The 22,170-nt window shown below is 40.0% G+C and overlaps 1 protein-coding gene across 1 annotated transcript in view; it reads left to right on the forward strand.

Annotated features, from left to right (window-relative positions):
• LOC119480787 (cadherin-18) overlaps positions 1–22,170 on the forward strand; it is a 91,722-nt gene that overhangs the window by 49,739 nt on the left and 19,813 nt on the right. The window contains exons 5-10 of the mRNA XM_037757351.1: positions 5,606–5,773; positions 6,967–7,154; positions 8,809–9,062; positions 13,727–13,863; positions 18,535–18,656; positions 21,806–21,923. Coding sequence (XP_037613279.1) covers positions 5,606–5,773; positions 6,967–7,154; positions 8,809–9,062; positions 13,727–13,863; positions 18,535–18,656; positions 21,806–21,923 — 987 coding nt within the window. The remainder of the gene's footprint in view (positions 1–5,605; positions 5,774–6,966; positions 7,155–8,808; positions 9,063–13,726; positions 13,864–18,534; positions 18,657–21,805; positions 21,924–22,170) is intronic.

The following is a 22,170-nucleotide window of genomic DNA, read 5'->3' on the forward strand; positions in this document are numbered from 1 at the left end:
TCCGAAATGGTCAGGGAAGGGAGTTCGGGGGTGTGATCCTCCATGTCAAAGAACTGACATACCTCTCAGATACTTGCCAAAGGATACCCTTGTGGCATTTTCTGTATTGTTAAAGAATTTCATTCAAGCATGAATGCGGTGCAGATTGTACGTTTACTCAAGCAGCTGCATTGGCTCAGTATGTGTCCACACTCATTCCTACAGCAGGTGGTCTCAAATCTCTCTTCCCATTGAGTGCTTTGTTTTCGGATGGTCCAAAACAGCAGATCTTTTGTTAGTTTAACGACAAATGATTGACAGTAGATCATCCGCAACTGGTGTGGACAGCAGTGGAATTCCCAATGCCCCAAAAAAAATAGAAAACCTACTTCTAGTGTGCTCATTGTTCCTAAACCCGCTGCTGCCGTGAAATATTGCTCGGGAGCGATGCGGCTTCATGAGTAAAGGCGTAATAAGAGAAGAGAAAGGTCAGATCGTCTGTCTTTGTGTTGTTTTAATGGAAAGTGTGGCCACTTGCCAAGGTCTGGTGTGTCTCAAGGACCCCAGGTAAAGTAATGCTAAGACTCCAGTTAATAACAAAGGACTTCCAATAGAGTTTGCAGAGCGCGCATCATTACAGGAAAGTGGCTGCAAGCACTTTGATTAGTTTAGAAACCAAGAGAAGCAGTGGATCCATGCTGAGACCTGACATTTGGTATAGAAAAAAAGCAGCGTGGCTAAAATAAAATGCTTGTGCTTTGATTCTTGGAAACGTTTTAGTTGTCGTAATGAAACTTCTAAAAGACAGGCATTGTATGTTTTCTTTCATGAGTTTGATTATATTTTTTCTATTCATAAGCCAGTTTGGACAAGTAAAAAAATCGTTATGCCTATTTGTATAAAATATTTTAAGGTTTCAATGAGAAGAGTCAGCAACTGATGACCGAAGCTGTGTTTGTATTTAAATGCACATTTTAAACCTCTTGCATTTGATCTATTATCAAGAAACGGCTTTTATTGTTTTATTTTTCCTGCAACAAGAACGCAGATATTCCAGAGTGTAGTCAAACACTGGACACATATCGACATCTTGGAATCTTTGAGATCACAGAGAATCCCAATAGTCCCAATATGAACACTGGTATTTATTATTTATGTGCATTTAACTCATATCTCTGGCATTTCCAACACGTAGGGATACAGCATGTTACAACACAGCCTGTCCAACGCAGTCTCACGTCAGTTATAATCTATTTGATTTGTGTACATAGACACATATTTCCCTTTTTTTGTGACGCCCAGCAAGACTTTTTTTTTTGTGCGTTTTCCTACAAATGTCCAGCAACATGTGACACATGTCAATTTCCACTCCAGTCTTTTCAAAATAAAACAACTTAGTTATGTTTAGGAATAGATTGACTTGTTAGGCTTATGCAACAAAACTACTTAGTTAGGTTTAGGAAAATATTGTGGTTTGGGTTTAAATAACACCAGAAGTGCCGTCACTTTAGTGCAGACGTTACGTGACAAAAACGACTTAGTTAGGTTTGGGAAAAGATTGACTTGGTTAGGTTTAGGCAAAAAAAAAGTACTTAGTTAGGTGTAGGAAAAGATTGCTGTTTGGGTTTAAATAACACCGGAAGTGGCGTAAATGAAGTACAGATGTTACGTGACAAAAACTATTTTGTTAACTTCAGGAAAAGATCATGGTTTGGGTTAAAATGACTCCGGAAGTGCTGTAACTTGAGTTTGGAAGTTGACAAATAAATTTACTTTGATGTTTAGTTTCACACGGGACACAAACACCTGTCTCCCGGGTGAAAGTCTGGTGTTTTTTGACTCACCCATCCACCCTGACCTCCTTGATTCCGTGCTGAAAAATTTAAATTTTGTCTATGTACACAAATCAATACATTATATGTTGTGACTATTTCACGAACTTCTGTGCAACTGGGCTGGTCTGTCACGGTCGGCTTCACATTGAAAGGCAGAATGTACCAAAGTATAATTCACCACCACCTCACAGGTCAGTCGGCTCCCATTTAATTAGGCTAATCATTCAACTAGAACTAGAGTTACAATATATAACCACTATTAAATCAAGAACTAATTATAATATTGAGCAATTAAAGGAATAAATGAAAAGTGCAGAGGGAACAAAATGCAAATGCAGCTGGTGTAAAATATATATTTTCTTATATCGTGTGAGAGAAGAATCTACCTGGCAGTCAAAGTAAATCTCTTTGCTTTGATTTCCTCTGGAATAAAGCCCAGCAACACATTAGTGTCTGTCTAGCTTGCTGCCCCACTTAACGGTTGTTCTTTTGCAAGCAGAACTAATACACATGAAATCACACCGCACGAGTAGTAGACGCTATCAGAGATGCTGCATAAAACAGACTGAATCACTGCAATATGCTTTTAAAGTACCGTACAAAAAGTGTCTCAATCTTGTTTTGCTTTATCTCACAGCATCCAACTAGGGAGCGTTTCTGTGTAGCCTTAAAGGGGAATTTGAGGACACAGTTTACTGACATTTTACATTGAAAAACTCATTCTTAACCAGTCAACTGATTCTGTCTTCTTTTATGGAAAACAAGTCTAGAAGCATCAGCCGCGAGAGAAATATGAACAAGAGGAATCAATAGGTTACAGTTCATCCACACTACTGTGGATGCAGCGGTAGAGACTCTATTCACTGCTCATTTATAGAAACGTCATCCCCGTGTCAAGGTTATTTCTTTAAAGGTTACATTGTGGAAATCACAAAATCAGCTCACATTACTGTAGGTCTACTCTCAAACGCAATTTTCAGCAGACTCCCTGTGCAACTCCTATAGTTAGATATCACTATCCCATTATTGTCTATCATGCTATTTATAGCCTTATATAATTCCCCTTTTTGTTGATTCGCTACTGATGAGTTCAGGTTCACGAGAAGTGTGTGGGACCTCAGCCACGGCTCAGTGTGACAGATGATGTGTAACCTAAGATCCCCTGGATCTTAATACTGTTGGCTGCCTTGCTCCTTGACCCACTTTTAATGATTATTCTGCCTTAGGCGAGTGGATTAGTCTCTGTCTATAGAGTCTGGAAGAAAGGAAGAGGAAATTGACCTATTGTATAACACAGCTAGCTGACTCTTTGGTGAAATTAGGAAATCATAAAACTACATTAATTCACTCTGAAATGATTTTTTTGGGGGGAAATTCAAGCTGTTAGGGTTTCAACTGCAAATGGAGCATTAGAATATTTGGTATGAATGATCGTTTACTGGATCAGACATCTGAGTTAACTTCAAATGCATTTTTTAGAAATGTAGATATACTCTGCATTTTCAATGCCAATACAGTTTTTACACAATTTTTTTTTTTGAAAAATGTTAAATGCAGTTGTCACATATAGATTCTGCTTCACTCATCTATACTTAGGGAACTTTAAAGACCATCACCATAACTGTAAGGAGAACACATGCTAGTGGATTAGGTCTAGTCATTTCACTATTTATAGATGGGTTTTTTTTGTATTCACAATAACAGTTACTCAAAGTTGGCCAGCTAGTCTCCAAATGCACCTGTCTGTCATTACGTGCAGGGCAGGTAGTGGACTGTTAAAGCTATTAATATTCCTATTCGCCACATAATAGTCATGTTCTGTGTGAAAGTATTCATGACAAAAACAACAGTTGGAAAAAATATATAGACTACATAATCGCACGGGAAGAAATGCTCCTGGTGTGTAAATGCCTTTAGTCTCAAACTTGTCATGTCATCAAGTATAAAGTCTGGAGCTGCTCCACAGACAATGTACGAGAGACTAATTTTGTGGAGCCGCATAATGTTTGTTTTCTTTTTTTTATTGTCGTGGTGCAGGGAGCAGAACGGGCAGGATGCAGACTCCGAGACGGGCTGATTCAACGGAAATATATTGATTTAACAAAAGGTCTTTTAGGTTCAAAAGACAGGCAGGTACAGCTGGCAGATACAGGCAAACAAAACTCACACGGCTGAGGTGGTAGAAATAGTGACTGACTAACTGGGGAAGGGAGAACAGGTGAGCAGCAGGTGAGGTGAGAGCAGGACTAAGGAGGGACAGGTGAAACTGATCTGGGCGGGGCATACAATCAAAAAGGCGGGAAAACACACATAGACAGGAAGTAAAACCAAACATGACACATGAGGAGTGAACTTTCAAAATAAAACAGGAAACAGACTAAACAAAAGCCCAAGACCATGGATCCTGAAAATGATCTCATAGTTCCCCTTTAAGTCTCCGAGACAACAGAGAGATGTGGCTGTGACAGCACCTGCATGATGTGATATGGTATATTAGAGCACTTTTTGGGAGTTTGACTTTAAAAATAATTGACAGTCTGAATTGGGGGGGGGCTTGTAACATGAGTCCATTTAATAGTGAGAGTGATCATTTGCCTGCAGTCATGTTTTTGAACAGGGCCAATTGCAGTTAATTATATTCATCTTGCTTCCCAGAGTAGAATGAAACTAAACAGCGTGAGTGGAGAACGTGCCACAAACCAAATCTGGTGTAAATAATAGTCTAAATAATACGTTTTCACCTGGCTCCAGTGATGTTAGTGATGACTTGATTCATTCTCTACAGCCATCTTATCAAATATCGCCCGCTGTTGTGATTTCCACACACAACATGAGGCAAACAGCAGTCCATTTAGTCTACCGTCATGATCAACACCATCCTATTTTCCTCCCAGGTCTCACTGCTCGCTGTCAGCTGTTTTTTTTTTTTGTGTGTGTATTATTGCAGGGTTCACAAGTTCACAAGAACATGTTCAATGGTCGCCAGAGGGTCTTGTCTCTGGGGACAAGCCCGATTTACAACGAACACTGATGTAACTGGTAGAACTTATTAAATCAGGCTCCATGTGGTGATGTTGTTTTCAGCAGCTCAGATGGCGAATTAACCCTCCAGCACAGATATGGACACACAACAAAAACTAATATAGACAAACAGACATGTTAGGACTTCACACAAACACACACACACACATATACTGTATGTGCAAGACATGCAGCTATTACATCCAATAAATCGCCTACACAAAGGAAAAACATCGTCTGACTTTTCGGCTTCTCACTGTGTTGCAATTTACCTGTGTGCAGTTTTCTCTGTAGTGGGCAGAGGTGCAGTCATATATCACTGAGTTAGCATTGTGAAAGTTCATGGTTGTGTTTGCGGTGTTATTGTAGTAATAAATGTGATCGAGGGGGGTGCTTTAGAAAGTTGCTTTCCGCCCCGATCCAAGGTTGCGTAGTCATTTCAGATATAATGAAAAGTGAGGAAAGGCTAACCTTGACAATGAGAGACCAGGAGAATCAAAGATGAGAGAAGTACAGTTTTGTGTTGTTTATCTTTTAAAGGAACGTGTGATACAATGCCGTATGAGTAGTCCATAAACGGAAAATATCAGCACAATGATAGTAACATCTTGACATTAGTTACTGTGTTATCTTCGCTCTCTCAACAGATTTTCAAACTGTTTTGCTTTACCACTGTCTTGTTGCTTTTGCAGTGTGTAACTCTGTCTGGTGCCGTGTCGAGAGACACCTATTTGAGCTCAAATGGTTTGTTTTTCCCCCCACCCATGCAGGAATCATCAGGACTGCCTTATCTGAAATGGACCGGGAAGCCAGAGAACACTACACCGTCGTTATCCAAGCCAAAGACATGGCAGGCCAGGTCGGAGGCCTCTCCGGCTCCACCACCATCAACATCACTCTGACAGACGTCAACGACAACCCGCCCATGTTTCCTCAAAGTGTGTATACATCGACAAACAAAACACATGCCTAAGTTCACTATTTTGCAGAACAAAACAGTAAAAAAAACAACAGTTAAATGAATAACAAGTAGGATGATTTGGTCATACTTGAAAACTCTGAAAATTGTGCCTTTTGGCGTCTTTGCTTACTAACTAGCCAGAAGGCTAATTTAGCCATTTTAAGCCCCAATTTCACAATGGCAATGTTAATGTGTTACAGTACTACTACTGACCTGAATACATATTTTATATTACATTAAATGGCCAAGCCGTGGCTGGAAATCTAATCAGCCGTTTTTCAGCATTTTTGGCCTTGAGCACAAGACCTCTACTACAGACGCCCGAGGCAGTTACGGTACCTGAGCAGCATTTCAAAAAGGGAGTTATGCACTGTATTTCCCATCGTGGAAGTGGAAAGATAGCAAGCAACTGTAAGAAAAGCTATTTTTAAAAATCATTCACGCTGTAGAGCAAAAAAAGTCCTAATGCATCTGCACATGAAAGACAAGCAGATTATCCTTTACAGTGTGCTCGCTGCTTCTTGCTGCTTGAATGGAAAGAAGAAACATCAACATTTCAGTGTTTGCAGTGTTTTAATTATAATTTGTTCATGCATGCAATGATAAACCATATATCAATACTGGAGGGTTTAGAGAGCAAATCATGGATTATTGAGGCTTCCCCTCATCTATTCAGCATCCCTCACTGTGATGTATTATACTTCATTATTGTGTGACTCATTTTGTAGTTAAATTTCCCATAATTAGCTAAATTAGACTAGCATTCATCCTCTGATTTGCAGTCTGAATTTTTTCAATTTGAATGATAAATTTAAGTAATGATAAAGTTGTGATTCGTTGTCTTCCCCCACGGCTCGGAGTTTTCTCATTCTGTGCTGCAGTGAAAAACTATTTCAAAACCATCAACAATGTCTGAATAATCATCTGCCTCAGAGTTTGATCTGCTCCATTGCGGCGCTCTGAACCTCGGTTTAGCATTTAATGTCAATCGAGGCACTGCGGAGTATTTTTAATGACATTCCCTCAGGAACAAATGGTGGCAGAATCAAAATGCTTAGCTAAGCCCTTTTAAGAGAACACCCAGACAACGATGTGGGGCAGGTCAGCTTCTGTTTAACAGATTATTTTTTTGCTGTCTCTAAATGAGTACGCATCAATGTTCATCCCCAGAAAATTACCAGCTGTACGTCCCTGAATCAGCTCAAGTCGGGAAACCGGTGGGGAAGATCAAAGCCAATGATGAAGACCTTGGCATCAATGCAGACATTAAGTACAGCATCATTAACTCAGAGGGGGCCAACACCTTCTCCATATCCACGGAAAGGGACACGAGAGAGGGGATCATCAGCCTCAAAAAGGTAAGATTATGCTGTCAACAAGACAGAAATGTGACTTCCCAGGAAAACATATGAGGAAATAGCCATGTGTATCAGTTTTTTTGCGTGGGCACTGACTTAAAGGGGACATATCAGGCTCATTTTCAGGTTCACACTTGTATTTTGGGTTTCTACTAGGGCATGTTTCAGGCTGGTTGCATACGCTGTCATAGCTATACCAACGAAAAGTAATGCATTTTATTTCATGTATATCCCGCGGAATTATTTGTGTGTTATTCACGTAATCGATGGTTGGGTCAAAAAATACCGGACTTTCAACCAGGAGACAGACGTTCGTGTCCCATGTGAAACCAGAAGTCAACGTAGATTTATTTGTCGCGTAACTTATGTACTTAAGTAACACCACTTCCAGAGTTATTTTAAGCCAAACCACAATGTTCTCCTAAACCTAAGTAGTTGTCTTGCCTAAACCTAACACAGTAGTCATGTTGTCTAATCTGAACCAAGTTGATCTTTTCCTAAACCTAACTAAGTATTTTTGTTGCCTAAACCTAAGGAGGTTGGTTCCTATGAATATGGAAGTTTATTTTGAAAAGACTGTATGCATGTAACGAGCAGAAATTAGCACGTGTTGCTGGACATTCGTAGGAAAATTAACGAAAAAGGAGGAATAACTTTTTGGTAACATATCATACAAACCGTTGTATGATAATACGTTGCATGTTCACATCCTTTAATGTTATAAAAACACATTATTTTTCTCATATTGTCTGAATGTACCTGTATTCATGCTCTGTCTGAAACGCTCCATTTTAGAAAGCCCAGTCTGCTCTGATTGGCTTGCAAGAAAAATATGGTGAACCTTTGCAAAAGTAGTTCTCAAGCTGTTGGCGGTATATTCTAATGAGCCTGACTGTGACAAATCTGATTGTGATGGCTTGTTGAATCACATGTTCATTGATCCAGACAGCCCACAAAAAACTGACTGGGTTTTCTTATTTCACAATTTATGGGTTGGTATGCACTCCAGATACCCAAATGTATGTACACAAGTACTGAAAAAGAGTTTTCATATGTCTCCTTTAAATATGTACTGTGGAGAGTTTTATACCACAAGTGGTCATTTGCACCACAAGTGGTGCAAATGATTTACTAGCATATGAGGACACTCATGCAGACACAATTCTGCCAGTGGTAACAGTGTAAAGTGATGTACTTTAAAAGGTAGCAATGCTCCAATAAAAGAGGAGTAGAAGAAGAAGAACGCCAGCGGATGTACACTGTTCCAAAAGTTCCAATTAATTCTAAACAAATAGGCTTTGTTAGGGGTTTATGAGGTAGGAGATGCATTTGAAATATAGGTCTAAGAGGCTTACAGTTTAGTAGTAGTGTTGAGTTTAAATCAAATCATTTTGTTTACAATGAAAACTGCGCAGGATTCTAACTCTATATTTGCAGTTAAACACATTTGTGTTATAATAGCGTTACCCCCAAGAGAGGAAAATACGAAAAACATAACTTGAGTTCTACAAACTTAAAATTATGCTTATTTTTGTGCAGTTAGTTTAACTGACACAAATACTGTATTTAAGTGAGCCCTGAGTTATCATTCACTTCTTCATAAAGTGGAACTAAGTTGTACTATAAGTGTGCTAATAACATTCCCCCCCAACAGCCTCTGAACTACGAGAGAAAGAAGACCTACACTCTCCACATCGAGGGAACGAACACACACATGGATCCTCGCTTTTCCTATCTCGGCTCTTTCAAAGACACCGCCACCCTTAAAATCACAGTCGGGGATGTGGACGAAGCCCCCGTGTTCTCGATAGATCATTACATCATGGACGTGTATGAGAACTCGCCGAGTGGCACCGAGGTGGGCGTCGTGACGGCTCGAGATCCTGACAGCAGGAACAGTCCTGTCAGGTAAGACGCTTTAACTCCTACGTATACAATCTGCAGACACGATTACAAATATTCAGAGGCAGATCAGCTCGACTGTCTTATTAGTTGTGCACCATTGGATGTAATTGAAGATCTACAGTTGCTCTTGTTAAGAAGTATCAGACAAGCCCACTGCAAAAAGCAAAGGGTAAGAGAGGAGGTGGCTAGTATTATGAGGCTTATTTTGAGGCTCAGTGCTCTTTCAGATGTGACCGACAGCCAATTGAACTCACTTTGTCAACTAATTGGTTGCCAAAAACTTAATATTTTTTTGCAAGATGGACATCTAGAAATTCCCAAAAAGGCTGGTTAGCATATCTCTTCAGATTAGCTTAGTTGGTAAAGGATTTGTTTGCCAAACTGGCCACAGCTTATGAGGAATTGCTTGCTTATTTATTCATCTTTTGATCAGTTTCTTGTTTGGCATTCAGGTTCACCAGTCAGATATCTTTTGCTGCAAAAAAAGTGAGGTGCTTTGAATTGCCCCTCGAGGTTTAAGTCTAACTGATAAGATAATTTCTGCCTCCGAGAAATGTTTGTCTAACTAAAACTCCAATTTGCATGTCATATCTCTGCCCCAAATTATTGTACTTTTTTGTAGATAAGTATTTGAAGCTATGACTTGACACTGTAGTTTGCACATGTATATGTCAATGTGCACTTATGAACTAATGTGTAGTAACAGTGACCGTTTTCTAAATATGAAGTATGCCAAACTGAGGATTTTTCAGGTGGTTTTGAACTCCCACTATAGAGCATAGTGTTAAATAGATTGTAATATGTACTGCATCTTGTTTAGTAGCTCCCTGTGTGTCCCTGCTCCTATACATCCCCTTCATGTTCCACATGCCCTCTAAAAATCAACACCATGCATTGTGTATATATCTCATTTTTTAGCATCATTAGATAGATGGTGATATTGTTTGTTTGTGTATTTTAAGTCGGTAAAGTAACCCGAGGCAATACAACTGCTTAGCATATTAGTATGCGCTCTAAACACATGCTTGTGAGCTGTTGAAAAAAGATTGATGTTACCCTTAGGCTGTGGACTAATCCTGGGTTTTAGCTCTGCACAGGTACCTCGCTTCGTGACATTACACTCAAGCAGCTCTGCACTGCTTGTATTAATTTTGAATTCCCTCTATACGCCTCGGCGTAAATGATGGAGCGGCTGTAAACACGGATCTCCTCATGAGATCAAGTTTTGGTGATGTATCAATAAGACGCAATGATACGTTGCTATTTTTTCTGCATGTTTTAGGATCACGGGTTAAACCCCGCCATAGGCTGCAGCCCGGAGGGGTTCTAAACGGCATTAAGCACAGTGACTTATGACCCTACTACTGTCCTCCCCGTTTTGGAGAGGTGAGCCCCGCGGCTCCTGATGGATGAGATTCAATTTCAAAATGGGAGGAAGAAACGGAGTGAAAATGATTCTTTGATTCGCACTGGAATCTTAAGACTTTGTGAAAGATGTGTTGTAAACAAGAAGGTAATCTACATATGAAAGAGTTCCCTTGCTCTCCTTGTGGGATACCTCCTCCTCGACCATTCCTTCAGTACATCACTCCCAATGTTCACCACATAAAGAAGAAGGCAGCGGGAGGTATCTCCGTGACAGCCACTTGAACCCAGAAAAAAAAAAAAAAAAAGCTAAACAACTGTGAACCGCTCCCCGTGTCGGTATCAGAATGTCGAATACAGCCGGCATCAGTATTTGGCTCTCTTTGATCATCTCAAGTCTGCCCATGCATGCAATGAAATAAACATGAAATAAACGTCATTGAAGTGACATTTCAAATGTTGGTCTGAAAATTGACGTCTAAAGCCCGAAGAAAGCCTTGATGGCTCATTACCTCTGGGTGACATTATCATCAGAGCGGCTGTGGAAACTTCTTGGCCTTGTTACTTTTAAGCTCTGCATGGATTCAAGTCAGCCCCGTCTTCAGCTTGTATTCAAGAGGAAACGGCTATAATATCATATAAACCGATGAAAGTAGTGCATTTTGAATAGATAACAATGGCCATTTTTACATGCACACTAATATTCCACTTTTAGGCACTTATTCCAAATGGTATAATTCAGGTTTTAGGAGCATTATTTGGACATGTGAACAGCACATTCGGTCTCAATTGGGGTTTTTACGGCAATTTGCGACACACAATGTTTACGTCCAGCTTTGAGCGTTGCACACAAACCAACTAGCCGACAGTTTGCAGAGATGCATGCCCAAAAGAAAGGCCCACATTTCTGGTCGGAAGGAGAAACACACCTATTTCTAAACACTATGAAATACTTGGACATCAACAGGTTTTTGGATATGCGCAAATATCAAAACAATTTTGGGGGGGGGGTTTCAGAATAAGAGCAAAAACTGAAATATTTTGTGCATGTAAATGTAGTAACAATCTACTCTTAAAAGAAGATTTGTCATTTAAAGGAAAAGTTTTACTAGGATATTGTAAAACCTAATGACTTTGGAGATTGGTACTTCTTATCTAGCCCCACCAACAGGTCAAAATGCACACTTGTCCAACTCTACATCTAATACTAATGAGTGTATTTCCATCATCCTGAGCTACATGTTGAGATGTCAGCCTAGCATGCTAACAAGCCAATCTTAAACTATTCAATTCAGATACAGATGTAAGGCCTTTACACACTGTTGTGTGATTAATTTGCACGTCAATATATATTTTTCGAACTGTTGTTTTTGTCATGAATACTTTCACACAGAACGCAATTATTATGCGGCAAAAAAGCAACCCTTTTTTTCGGAACAAGGTTGATTTTTCGCACTACGAAAAAAAGCATCAACCAGTCAAGTTGTGCAGAACGGGTTGAGTTGCGTCTATGTTTATGAAACAACAACACAGAGGCTCTGTAGTCCCGACCAAAACAACAAACTGTATCAAAGGCCTTAAGGCTTAAACACGCTTCTCCAGGCTTCACATAAGTTTACACTTGTACCAAAGTAAATACATTTTGTTATATCTGCGTCTTACACCCACCTCCTGACAGGAGGTTAGATCAACCAGTCGGCTTGTTTGATGCGTATAGGGGCTGCATGGCGTGTTGTTGAGAGTTGGAAAGGCTCCAGCAAAGTTGCCTTTCAGTTTTTCATCCATCTAACAAGTTTGTTTTTTTGTGTTGTGTAACTAACATTAGCACCTCACTGGGCTGCAGTACTATGGGCTTTTAGTCTTGTTGATGTTCAGTGCACTCCAAGGCTTTTACTGTGGACTTACAATTACTCTATTTCAGTTTGAATTCCCTACATTTCCCAGAATGCCAGAGAAGGGGTCTATTACCGTAGATATGGAAATATATAATGCAACAGGTCTTGTTGTTTGATTCAGGGGGTCTGATACTAAAATCTGATACTACCTGAAGGAAAGACACAGTTGTTCTGCTATCAAGCTGTTCTGGAAAATAATCATTACACAATGTAACATCTTGTACTTTTGGGTAGTTATCTGCAGGAAATTGAAAATAAACCACAAAAAAAAACTTCACAACAACCAAGAGTAATCACCAGTAGCAGTAATTAAAATGTGCTTTTCAGTGGATTTTTCCAGCCATAAAATAACATGTTTTTCTTCTTGACAAAGCAAATGCTTAGCACCTACACTCACACTTTTTACTGCTGAAAAGCCTTCATGCTCTTATGAGCCTGAGCGTTTAATAAATCATGACAGCATTTCTACCGAGGGTGCTGCTTACACTCGCAAGCAATCCAAGCTAAAAATGGAAAATATTTCATTATTTCAAAATAAATGCAATCCTGGCATTAATATCCCTATACCATTTCTATTCCTCATGCCAATTGAAAACGGTCGACTTAGCTATATTACTCGGGAGAATGAATGAATGCTTGGATTAAAGGTGTAAATAGGTCATTAGGAGATAAATTAGGGAATACACAGTCAATGCTCATTTCGTGCTTGAACTCATGAGGGGAGCAGCTGAGCCCGTTTCTGCTTTGTATTCTACAGGCTGCTTTGCTTCTAGTTTGATAACAGCGTTGCTAGAAAGCCATTACAACAGTGTAAACACTGCCAGCAGAACATTGCCTTTGTCATTGTTAAATATTGAAGATAATTGTTCTTGACTTAGAAATATGTATTTTCAGAACATTCTTTCAAGACCTAAAGTCCATTTAAAAGCAGTAGGAATGTTTTATACCCATATGCTATAAGATTTTGGAAATCGTAGAAGCATAAGAACATCCCCTTCGGCTCGTGCTGCATCTGCACTTCATTCATTTAACTGCGTGGTTTTGGTCGACTGAATCTCTTATCATTACTGGAAGGTTTTGTTTTCTGGTTTGATGTATTTTGTTTCCAAATATGACATAAACAAAAGTAAGTAAATATGTGTTTGCTAAGGCCTCAGTAGTATTGTTGAACTAAAGCCAGGGCTGAAGTACCTGCATAGTGTTCTGAAGTATTTGGCTTAAAGGGGCATTCCACCGATTTTACACAGCAGGGATTTTATTTGTTATAAGCAGTAATTGTCAGTCTGTGAAAACAGTTGTATAATGTCCTCTGTGGCTCTAAAGGGAGCTTTCCAAAGTTTGAAGAAAACAACCCTGACGAATGCATCTGGAGTGGATACATAAGTGTGTATCTTCCTTTCCTAATAGGTACTTCTTGGACAGCAAAGAGGAAGGAGTAAGGCACTTCAGAATCGATGAAAGCAGCGGACTCATACGGACGACGCAGCCTCTGGACAGAGAAGACATGGCTTGGCACAACATCACTGTGATGGCCTCGGAGGTTGGTAGGTACCCAGGTTGCTTTCCATAAACAGACTGTTTGCAAGTGGGCGAGTAAACGTAATGCATCTGCTGCGTCTGTTTACTCTTATGCGAGCGAGCAGATGAAGATTGATGGATGAAGGAGTTCTGAATGTCTTGTCATGTTGACATGGCTCTTACTTCCTGTTGTACAAACAGACTCTGATTTCATTTTCATCTGTCTGGAGACTTCTAGTTCTCTCAGTGCTATTATGAAATCACAATTTTAATAGTAGTAGTATTTGAAGACGTACAATTTCATCAGGTTAAAAGGCACTTTATCTTTGAATTTTCTACATATTTTGGCATTTATGTCGATATTCAAGATTCATTTAACAATTTTGTAATAGGTAAGTGAGCAGATATGGAGGTAAACACGTACAGTACTGCACATAATATTCTCTTCACCTTCTGACGCAAATATTAGGGCTGTCAAACAAATATTTAACCGCAATTAATCGCATGATTGTCCATAGTTAATCATGATTAATTGCAAATTAATCTCATTTTTTTATCTGCTCAAAATGTACTTTAAGGGAGATTTATCAAGTATTTAATACTCTTATCAACATGGGAGTGGGAAAATATACTGCTTTATGCAAATGTATGTGTATATTTATTATTGGAAATCAATTAACAACACAAAACATTGACACATATTGTCCAGAAACCCTCACAGGTACTGCATTTAGCATACAAAATATGCTCAAATCATAACATGGCAAACTGCAGCCCAACAGGCAACAACAGCTGTCAGTGTGTCAGTGTGCTGACTTGACTATGACTTGCCCCAAACTGCATGTGATTATCATAAAGTGGGCATGTCTGTAAAGGGGAGACTCGTGGGTACCCATAGAACCCATTTCCATTCACATATCTGGAGGGACCCCTTTGAAAATGGCCATGATGGTTTTTCCTCACCAAAATTTAGCGCAAGTTTGGAGCGACAAGCTAGTTTGCCGTGGTTGGTATCAATGGATTCCATAGGTTTTCTAGTTTCACATGATAGCAGTATCTTTTGCATTAACACATTTTGCATTAACACGTTATTATCGCGTTAACTTTGACAGCGGTAACAAATATCTAAATAACATACAGTATGTCTCCCATGTTCGACACCTTGGGGCACTGTAGTAAACACATGAAATGCTATTATCCAGTTGCCTGCAAGAAGCAGTTAAAAGAGATTGCTCCTTCTTTCCACACTCATCTTGTTTAGCCCCAAGCTAATAGGAGACATTGTAAATCCTTATCAGAATTGCATTGAAATCGCGGCTGAGCTATGTGTTACGACAGCATGATTTAAGGAATATAAATTAAAAAATAATAGTAGGTGCTATATAGTTCTAACCTGAGGCCTTTCCCACAAGATAACAAGACACCCTGAGGGGATCATATAGTCAGAGAAGCGGTCCAGGTTCAAAATCACGGCGTGTAAAAATCAATACTTTCAAAATGAACGTTCCATAAAAAGGAATGACTCTATGAATCTGCACGGCACACTCGGCCTTTACCTACAGAATGAAATCAGGAGCACTCTGAACAGTAATATTCAGGTGTTCACCTCGATGTTTCGATCAAAGACACTTCAACAGGATACTGTGTACATGTCAAGAGAAACACAAGACCACAGAGACCACAAGCAGAGCGCTGTGTGACCCACATTCGGCAGACTTGAAAGCGCTGCTCATTGCCAAGTTTAACAGAGGGCAAAAGTACACAGAGGGCACGGCTGTTTCATCACAGCTGCTCGTCCTGTGCAGTTTCACGGAGAACAGGAAATGAACAATATTTCTGCACAATCTGCTGTACTTAGTGGTTCTTTTTTGATTTCAATGGGTGCTTAAAGGGTCATTGCATTGGAATGTAGCTTTATACAGGACACTAAAATACAAATTAGATATCAGTTTTGTTCCGTAGGTAACATTTAAATCACCCAACTATGATAAACATTCATTTTGGCCGCTGAATTGCGCATCACTTGCAACCGCTATCTTCCCCATCTCAAGGTCCGATTCACAAAAGATATCCAGCTAGTTATATAACAGCGCAAACACGCCAATAAAGTTTTGAAGATGAGTGCAATTTGCCTTTTTTTGCATCTGATTGCCATGTGGCCTTTGCACAAAGAATACAAAAGGCAGAACAACGGCAGAGAGAAAAAGAAAAAAATTTAATTTTCAGACCTTGCCACAGGTCCTGACCGACGAGGTGCAGAGGCATTCCTCGAAACCTCAGGCTAGGGATTTAAACTTGACAGAGAGAAACCGTACTTGGGATGTAATATCCCAGTGTGTCAGTATAAATGTGCTTCAGTTACCACCATCTCTCTGAAGATGCTAATATCTTCACTGTAACTGTGTGTGGCTATTTTTGTAATGAGGCTCATTTGCATGGAAATGGGGCCAATTTTGCGCCAAAGGTATGTATATATATTACCTCGCTGAAATACGTGCAAATAGCACAGGAGCACCTACTTGGTATTTGCTTGGCAGCGCAGTTAGGGATGCATTTCACCCTTTAGCTGCTGCAAACGTTGTGCTTTCCTTTTGTGATTTGGCCCCTCGAGGTTAGCCTAACAATCAGTCCACAATTACACATCTGGAAAGAATGCACGAAAACAAGGCTATAAGGGTTCACAACAACTGCAATAAGCAGCTGTCACCTGCAGCTATTCAGCTAAACAGCTTAGTGTCACGACTTTGATCATTCTTCTAACTCTAACTAGTCTGCTAAATTGTATTTAAGGATCATAGTGAAGAGACTGAATAGAGTCCGGTCCACATAAGTACTTATATTTGGCTTATTATCTTGACTAAAAAGCTGTAAGACTCAAGTCTTTGTCAGAGAATTACTTAAAATACCTTATTTATGTGGGTTATGTTGTTAAAATACCCCACTTCAAATGGTAAAATAAAGCTTTCAACAAGAAAAAGTATTTGTTTTGTATCATAATTCTTGATCACTAATATGGTCAATCCAAGGAAATTGTTTAAAATGTCCATCCATGATCAATAAGTGCATTTATTTGCTCTGTTTACATCCCTATACGCGTCCAGTTTTCACAGCAGCAAAATGTTTTAATAGAATTATCAACAGTGTTTAAACACCAGCCAAATGCCAGATGAGTTAATAGTGAAAGTAACAATTAAAGTCTGGAGAAAACAAGGATGAAGGAGATCATTTGCATATTGATTAGAATGTATTCAAAGAGTGTATTTTTCTTATAATTAACTACAAAATCAAATTAGTCCCAATTGTTTCAATGTCCTTCCCTACATTGAAAATTAATTAAATCAATGCAGGCCCCGCTAACTTCAAGAATTGCTATCAGGTAACTTGGGTAATTTGTAATCACAATTAGGCAAATCTCTTGCCAACCGACAGAGGTGACGCATGCTAATGTTCCTTTATCGCTTCACCTCTCCTTAGTATTCAAGGATACGGTTACATGCCAAGGCACTGTCAAAAAGCACAATGATACGTTTTTTACCCACTTTGAATGAGCAAAGATGCACAGACAGTCTGCAAAGTCTGCTGCAAACCATCCTGCAGACTTTACCCCGCCTTCTAATGTAGATAGACCACAGTGAGTGAGTGGATTAGACAATAAATGTATGATTGAACTTTATTGTTGGTTTTTGGATGACATGGTACTTTACATCTAAAAGCACAAAGAGCTGTCTCATAGGTGCAATGCTGTACCTTCTTTAGGCGCTGAAGAAACGCCATGCATGGAAACCTTTATGCACAAGATAAAGTAAACACAAATCTGGAAACATTAATTTAATAGAAAGACTGCTGCACTTGCATGACTTCTTTTCCTATTCAAGGAAGGTTTTGCTGAGCGAGCATGCTCTTATTCAGCACTGTCCTGCTACACGCTCCTACTGTATACAGTAAAACACCTGGAAGCTACCCAGTAGAACCAGTCTTCTTCTCTTGGGGGCCGAGGTGCTCCACGTGTTGAGGGTTGAAGGCCTTGTTCAAGGGCACAAAAATCACAGGAAACCTTTTTTCCCCCTGTGTGTTTTTAGCCGATGTGTTCTGAGGAAAGACTTGCCTAACCTCCCGATATTGAACATCAATCTATTTTGCTCAGTTCTTTTGTTGCTTCATACAGGCCTCATAATTACTAAAAACTAAACACTTTAGGTTGATATTTCTGCGCTTATGGCACAATAATGCTGTATGGTTATAGGTGTCCACCGCATGCCATATACAAATCTTAATTCAATAGTGCAAATCATAATTGAAGTATTAAATAATGTATTCCAAACTATTCTCATGTGTTTCGGTGGCATGGGTGGATATTTAAATTACGTACATGCTTCATGAGTTGCTCATGCAGCGCATGGGGGCAAATAATGCATCACAACCGAGCACACCGACTGGGACGAAAAAAAATGCTGCATAAAGATGATCAGATGTGCTTTAATATACAAAATTACCTTCTGCAACGTTGCATCCCTCAGTGCTTTTATAGAGGCACAGCCTAAGACAAAACCCATAAGCAGTCTAACAAAGAAGAGCACAGTGTGTCCCAGTTTAAAATTACACCGTTGATGCTCTACTTTGTTATTAAGGCTTACATTTGACTTTCATCTCCTTTGTCACGTGTTCTCTCTCTCTCTCTCTCTCTCTCTCTGCTACAGACAACCCCAGCCTCCTCAGCCACGTTCCGGTTACCGTCCAGGTGCTGGACGTGAACGACAATCCGCCGGAAATAGCCACGGACGAGGAGGTCATTGTGTGCGAGAGCTCAAGGCCGGCTCAGGTGAGCGTCTAGGATTCGCCTAGATATACAACACTTATATGTGTTCTATTTCTCTTCCTATATCTCCTCACACATTCAAATCTTTCTACACCGCTGACAGACTGTGCATTAACCCCAGTCGCCCCCCCTGATTACACGCATTCTGCACTGAACTATTGTTTCCCCTCAGCAGTTTGGGTTGCTCACTGAGAGCTGAGCAGTAAGAAACTGTGGAGGCAATGCAGAGAGCTGCTTAATCATCCCTCATTCAGAATGAGTATCTCAGCAGCAAACCATGACAGCTCTAAATCGAAGCTCATTCCAGTTTGCTCTCAGTAGTCTTTGATTCATTCAAATTAAGAAGGTTTTTTTGCGATATAGAGCAATCAGCAGCATGGAAATGGCTGAAAGGGCGGTTCGGCAAAGGATGATGGAGTAAAGAGCGAGAAGACACAACTAAATACATTTTTAATAGTTTCAAGCTAGTGGAAGAAAAGTTTGAATTAAGGTTTGCATTAAATTTGAATTAAGGTTGCATTTACAGCCTCAGGGTTTCTCGGCCCAGGGGATTAAGTGGGAAGAATTATAATGTGTTGAATGAGACAGTGGCACACCACCATTCAAATGACAACACGTGTGAACGGGTAGAGCTGCTCATTAATGTTTAAGAATCTGTCTGCGTTTCAGTTTTTATGGCGCAGACATTCACTTCTGATTGGTTAGCAGGTGTCCATCAGAATTGTAACAGCACACCTAGGTCCAATTAAGAGTTAAATGTCTTTTCTAAATCAGTGCTCCAGGCATATTAAACTGCAGGCAGCCATGGCAACAGTACACCAGTAAAATGGACCTATACTCATTAATTAAAATGACCACAAACACACTTTAACACAGCTTCTCTTTGTCTTTAGTTAGTGGCCTGGGTGAAATGCATTAATGCACTCCAGGGCGCGCTGTTATCCTAATTAGCATACATCATCGGTCCCCATAAGCATGGCTTCAGTGTTACTATGTTACTAGTGGGGGTATAATGACTCGCAATATTCACATTTTGACTTAATTCAAATTTAGCAGGTGGTATTCTCAAGTGAAAAAAAAAAAAATCAAGGTTCAAGATTTGTAAATGGCGTTGAGAACAGCAGGTGTTGTCTGCCGTGTCTGCCAATAAACCATAAAATAAACAGATTTTTTGGATCAGAAGACTTGTGGAAATACAAAAACACCAAGATGTGCTTACAGTGAGAGGTGGAATGTTGTCAAATCAACAATCACAACACTGTACTGCTCAACAATTTGAAATTGTTAATTCCTTCAGGTATGTATTTGAGATACGATACAGAACCTTTCGTCAAGCTCACAGATTTCTGAAGAAAAAGCAGGGACACATTAGACTGTTATTATGCTTTAAAAACCAAAATTGAATAAATTTGCACCCACAAAAAAAACAACCATGGGCTGATGTTTCCTCAGGCGCCCATTTACAAGTTAGCAGACAATCGTATTGCTTCCTCTGGTTTTCCAGACATCCCATTATCTTGATTTTTAAGACTAATCAAGTGGCAGTTAGCTGCTTTTTCACACTGATGGAAAACAAAATGATCACAACTTAACGTTGGAGCCACTGACACTAGAAGAAAGAGAGCCCTGCTCTTCTCAGCTAAAAGCTCCCCTCAGTGGCACCCTGTCAGCCATGACATCCACATAAGTAAACTCAAGCAGCCACATAGTACATCCTAATACTGCACAGTTAAAGACGGAGCCTTGTGCAAGTATCCCAGGAGAACAACCAGGTCTGGAATTCAATCATTTTATGGGCAAGGCCACTTAAATGCCAGAGCAGCAAAGCCATCAAATAAAACAATGATTTGAACGCCATGGGAATAATGAATTTAACTTAAGGGTTGAGGAAAGGGCTGTCAATCGATTCAAATATTTAATTTAAAATTAATCACACATATTTTATCAGTTAAAAATGTACTTTAAAGTGAGATTTGTCAAGTATTTAATACGCTTATCAACATGGGAGTGGGCAAATATGCTGCTTTGTGCAAATATCTGTATATATTTATAATTAGAAATCAATTAACAACATAAAACAATGACAAATATTGTCCAGAAACCCTCACAGGTACTGCATTTAGCATAAAATGTACTCAAATCATAACATGGCAAACTCAATAAACAGCTGTCAGTGTGTCAGTGTGCTGACTTGACTATGACTTGCCCCAAACTGCATGTGATTATCATAAAGTGGGCATGTCTGTAAATAGGAGACTCGTGGGTACCCATAGAACCCATTTTCATTCACATATCTGGAGGTCAGAGGTCAATGGATCCCTTTGAAAATGGCCATGACAGTTTTTCCTTGCCAAACCTTAGCGTTATTAAACCTGCTTTGCGACAGGCTAGTATGACATGGTTGGTACCAATGGATTCCTTAGGTTTTCTAGTTTCTAGTTATATAAAGCAGGCATCTTCTAGGTATATAACTTTAAAACTGAGCCCGAAATAACCTTGATTGTTTGCGTTAAACCCACCACTAGTTATGTGCACAGCGTTTCACTTGATGTTGCCCTACAAGAAGTCAGAATCTCAACAAAAGACACTGGTGTCTAAAAAACGTCTCGACAGGAAAGAGGCAGAGGAGAAAATGGCAAAATCAGCTGAGGCAGTGCGGGCGGAGCATCAAGGCACTGTGGCCGTGGCCGCCGGTGAAATTCCTGCCCTGAGCACAACAACACCCCGAATCTCACATTGAAGATAAGAACTCCCCGTGGTGACAGGGGCTATCAGGTCGTTTTTCCTCTCTCCCCGCTCTCACTGTGTCTTTTACCAATTAGGGGTAACAAGCTGACAAAAGTGGCAGTGTGGTTGCCCTGAGAGCACCCATGTCATTGTTAGATGCCAGCTCCCCCCGTGGCACAAGCCTGAAATCCTACTATCACAACCAGCCGCTCTTTCTCAGGCAGCACACAGGTAGAGGAGAGAATGCTACAAGAGCAGTTGGCTGTATATGAGGAGGAACTCTGACTCTGACCAATTATGATCAACAAATCATGAGACATGCATCAGACACGACATCAGCTCCTTGTCCTGCATGCAATTAGAGTGGAAAGTGATTGGAAATGGTGCAGCGGCTGATTAAACGTGTGTTATCCTCTGAAAAACAGGTGATCCAGACTGTCACAGCAGTGGATAAGGATGACTTTGCCAACGGACAGCGGTTCTCCTTCGCATTGCCGAGCCATCTACCAGTTAATCCCAACTTCACCCTGACGGACAATAAAGGTAATTAAAGTGATCAATATGTTTGTTTGCATTTCTTATGAGCTTTGCACTCTGCCTCTAGGGCAGGACTCCATCCTCATTGCTTATATTCTTAAGATCCAATAAGCTGTACTGATTTCCTCATACCTTGGAGGTGCGATGAAAATATGATGTCAACCGGGTGCGGTAGACGTCTAGAGATCCAAATACCGCCGGGATCTCCTCCGAGTCCGGCCTCATAAACATACGAATCATAGAGGTTTGGCAT

This window comes from Sebastes umbrosus, chromosome 21, assembly GCF_015220745.1.
Source record: "Sebastes umbrosus isolate fSebUmb1 chromosome 21, fSebUmb1.pri, whole genome shotgun sequence".
Taxonomy (NCBI): Eukaryota; Metazoa; Chordata; class Actinopteri; order Perciformes; family Sebastidae; genus Sebastes; species Sebastes umbrosus.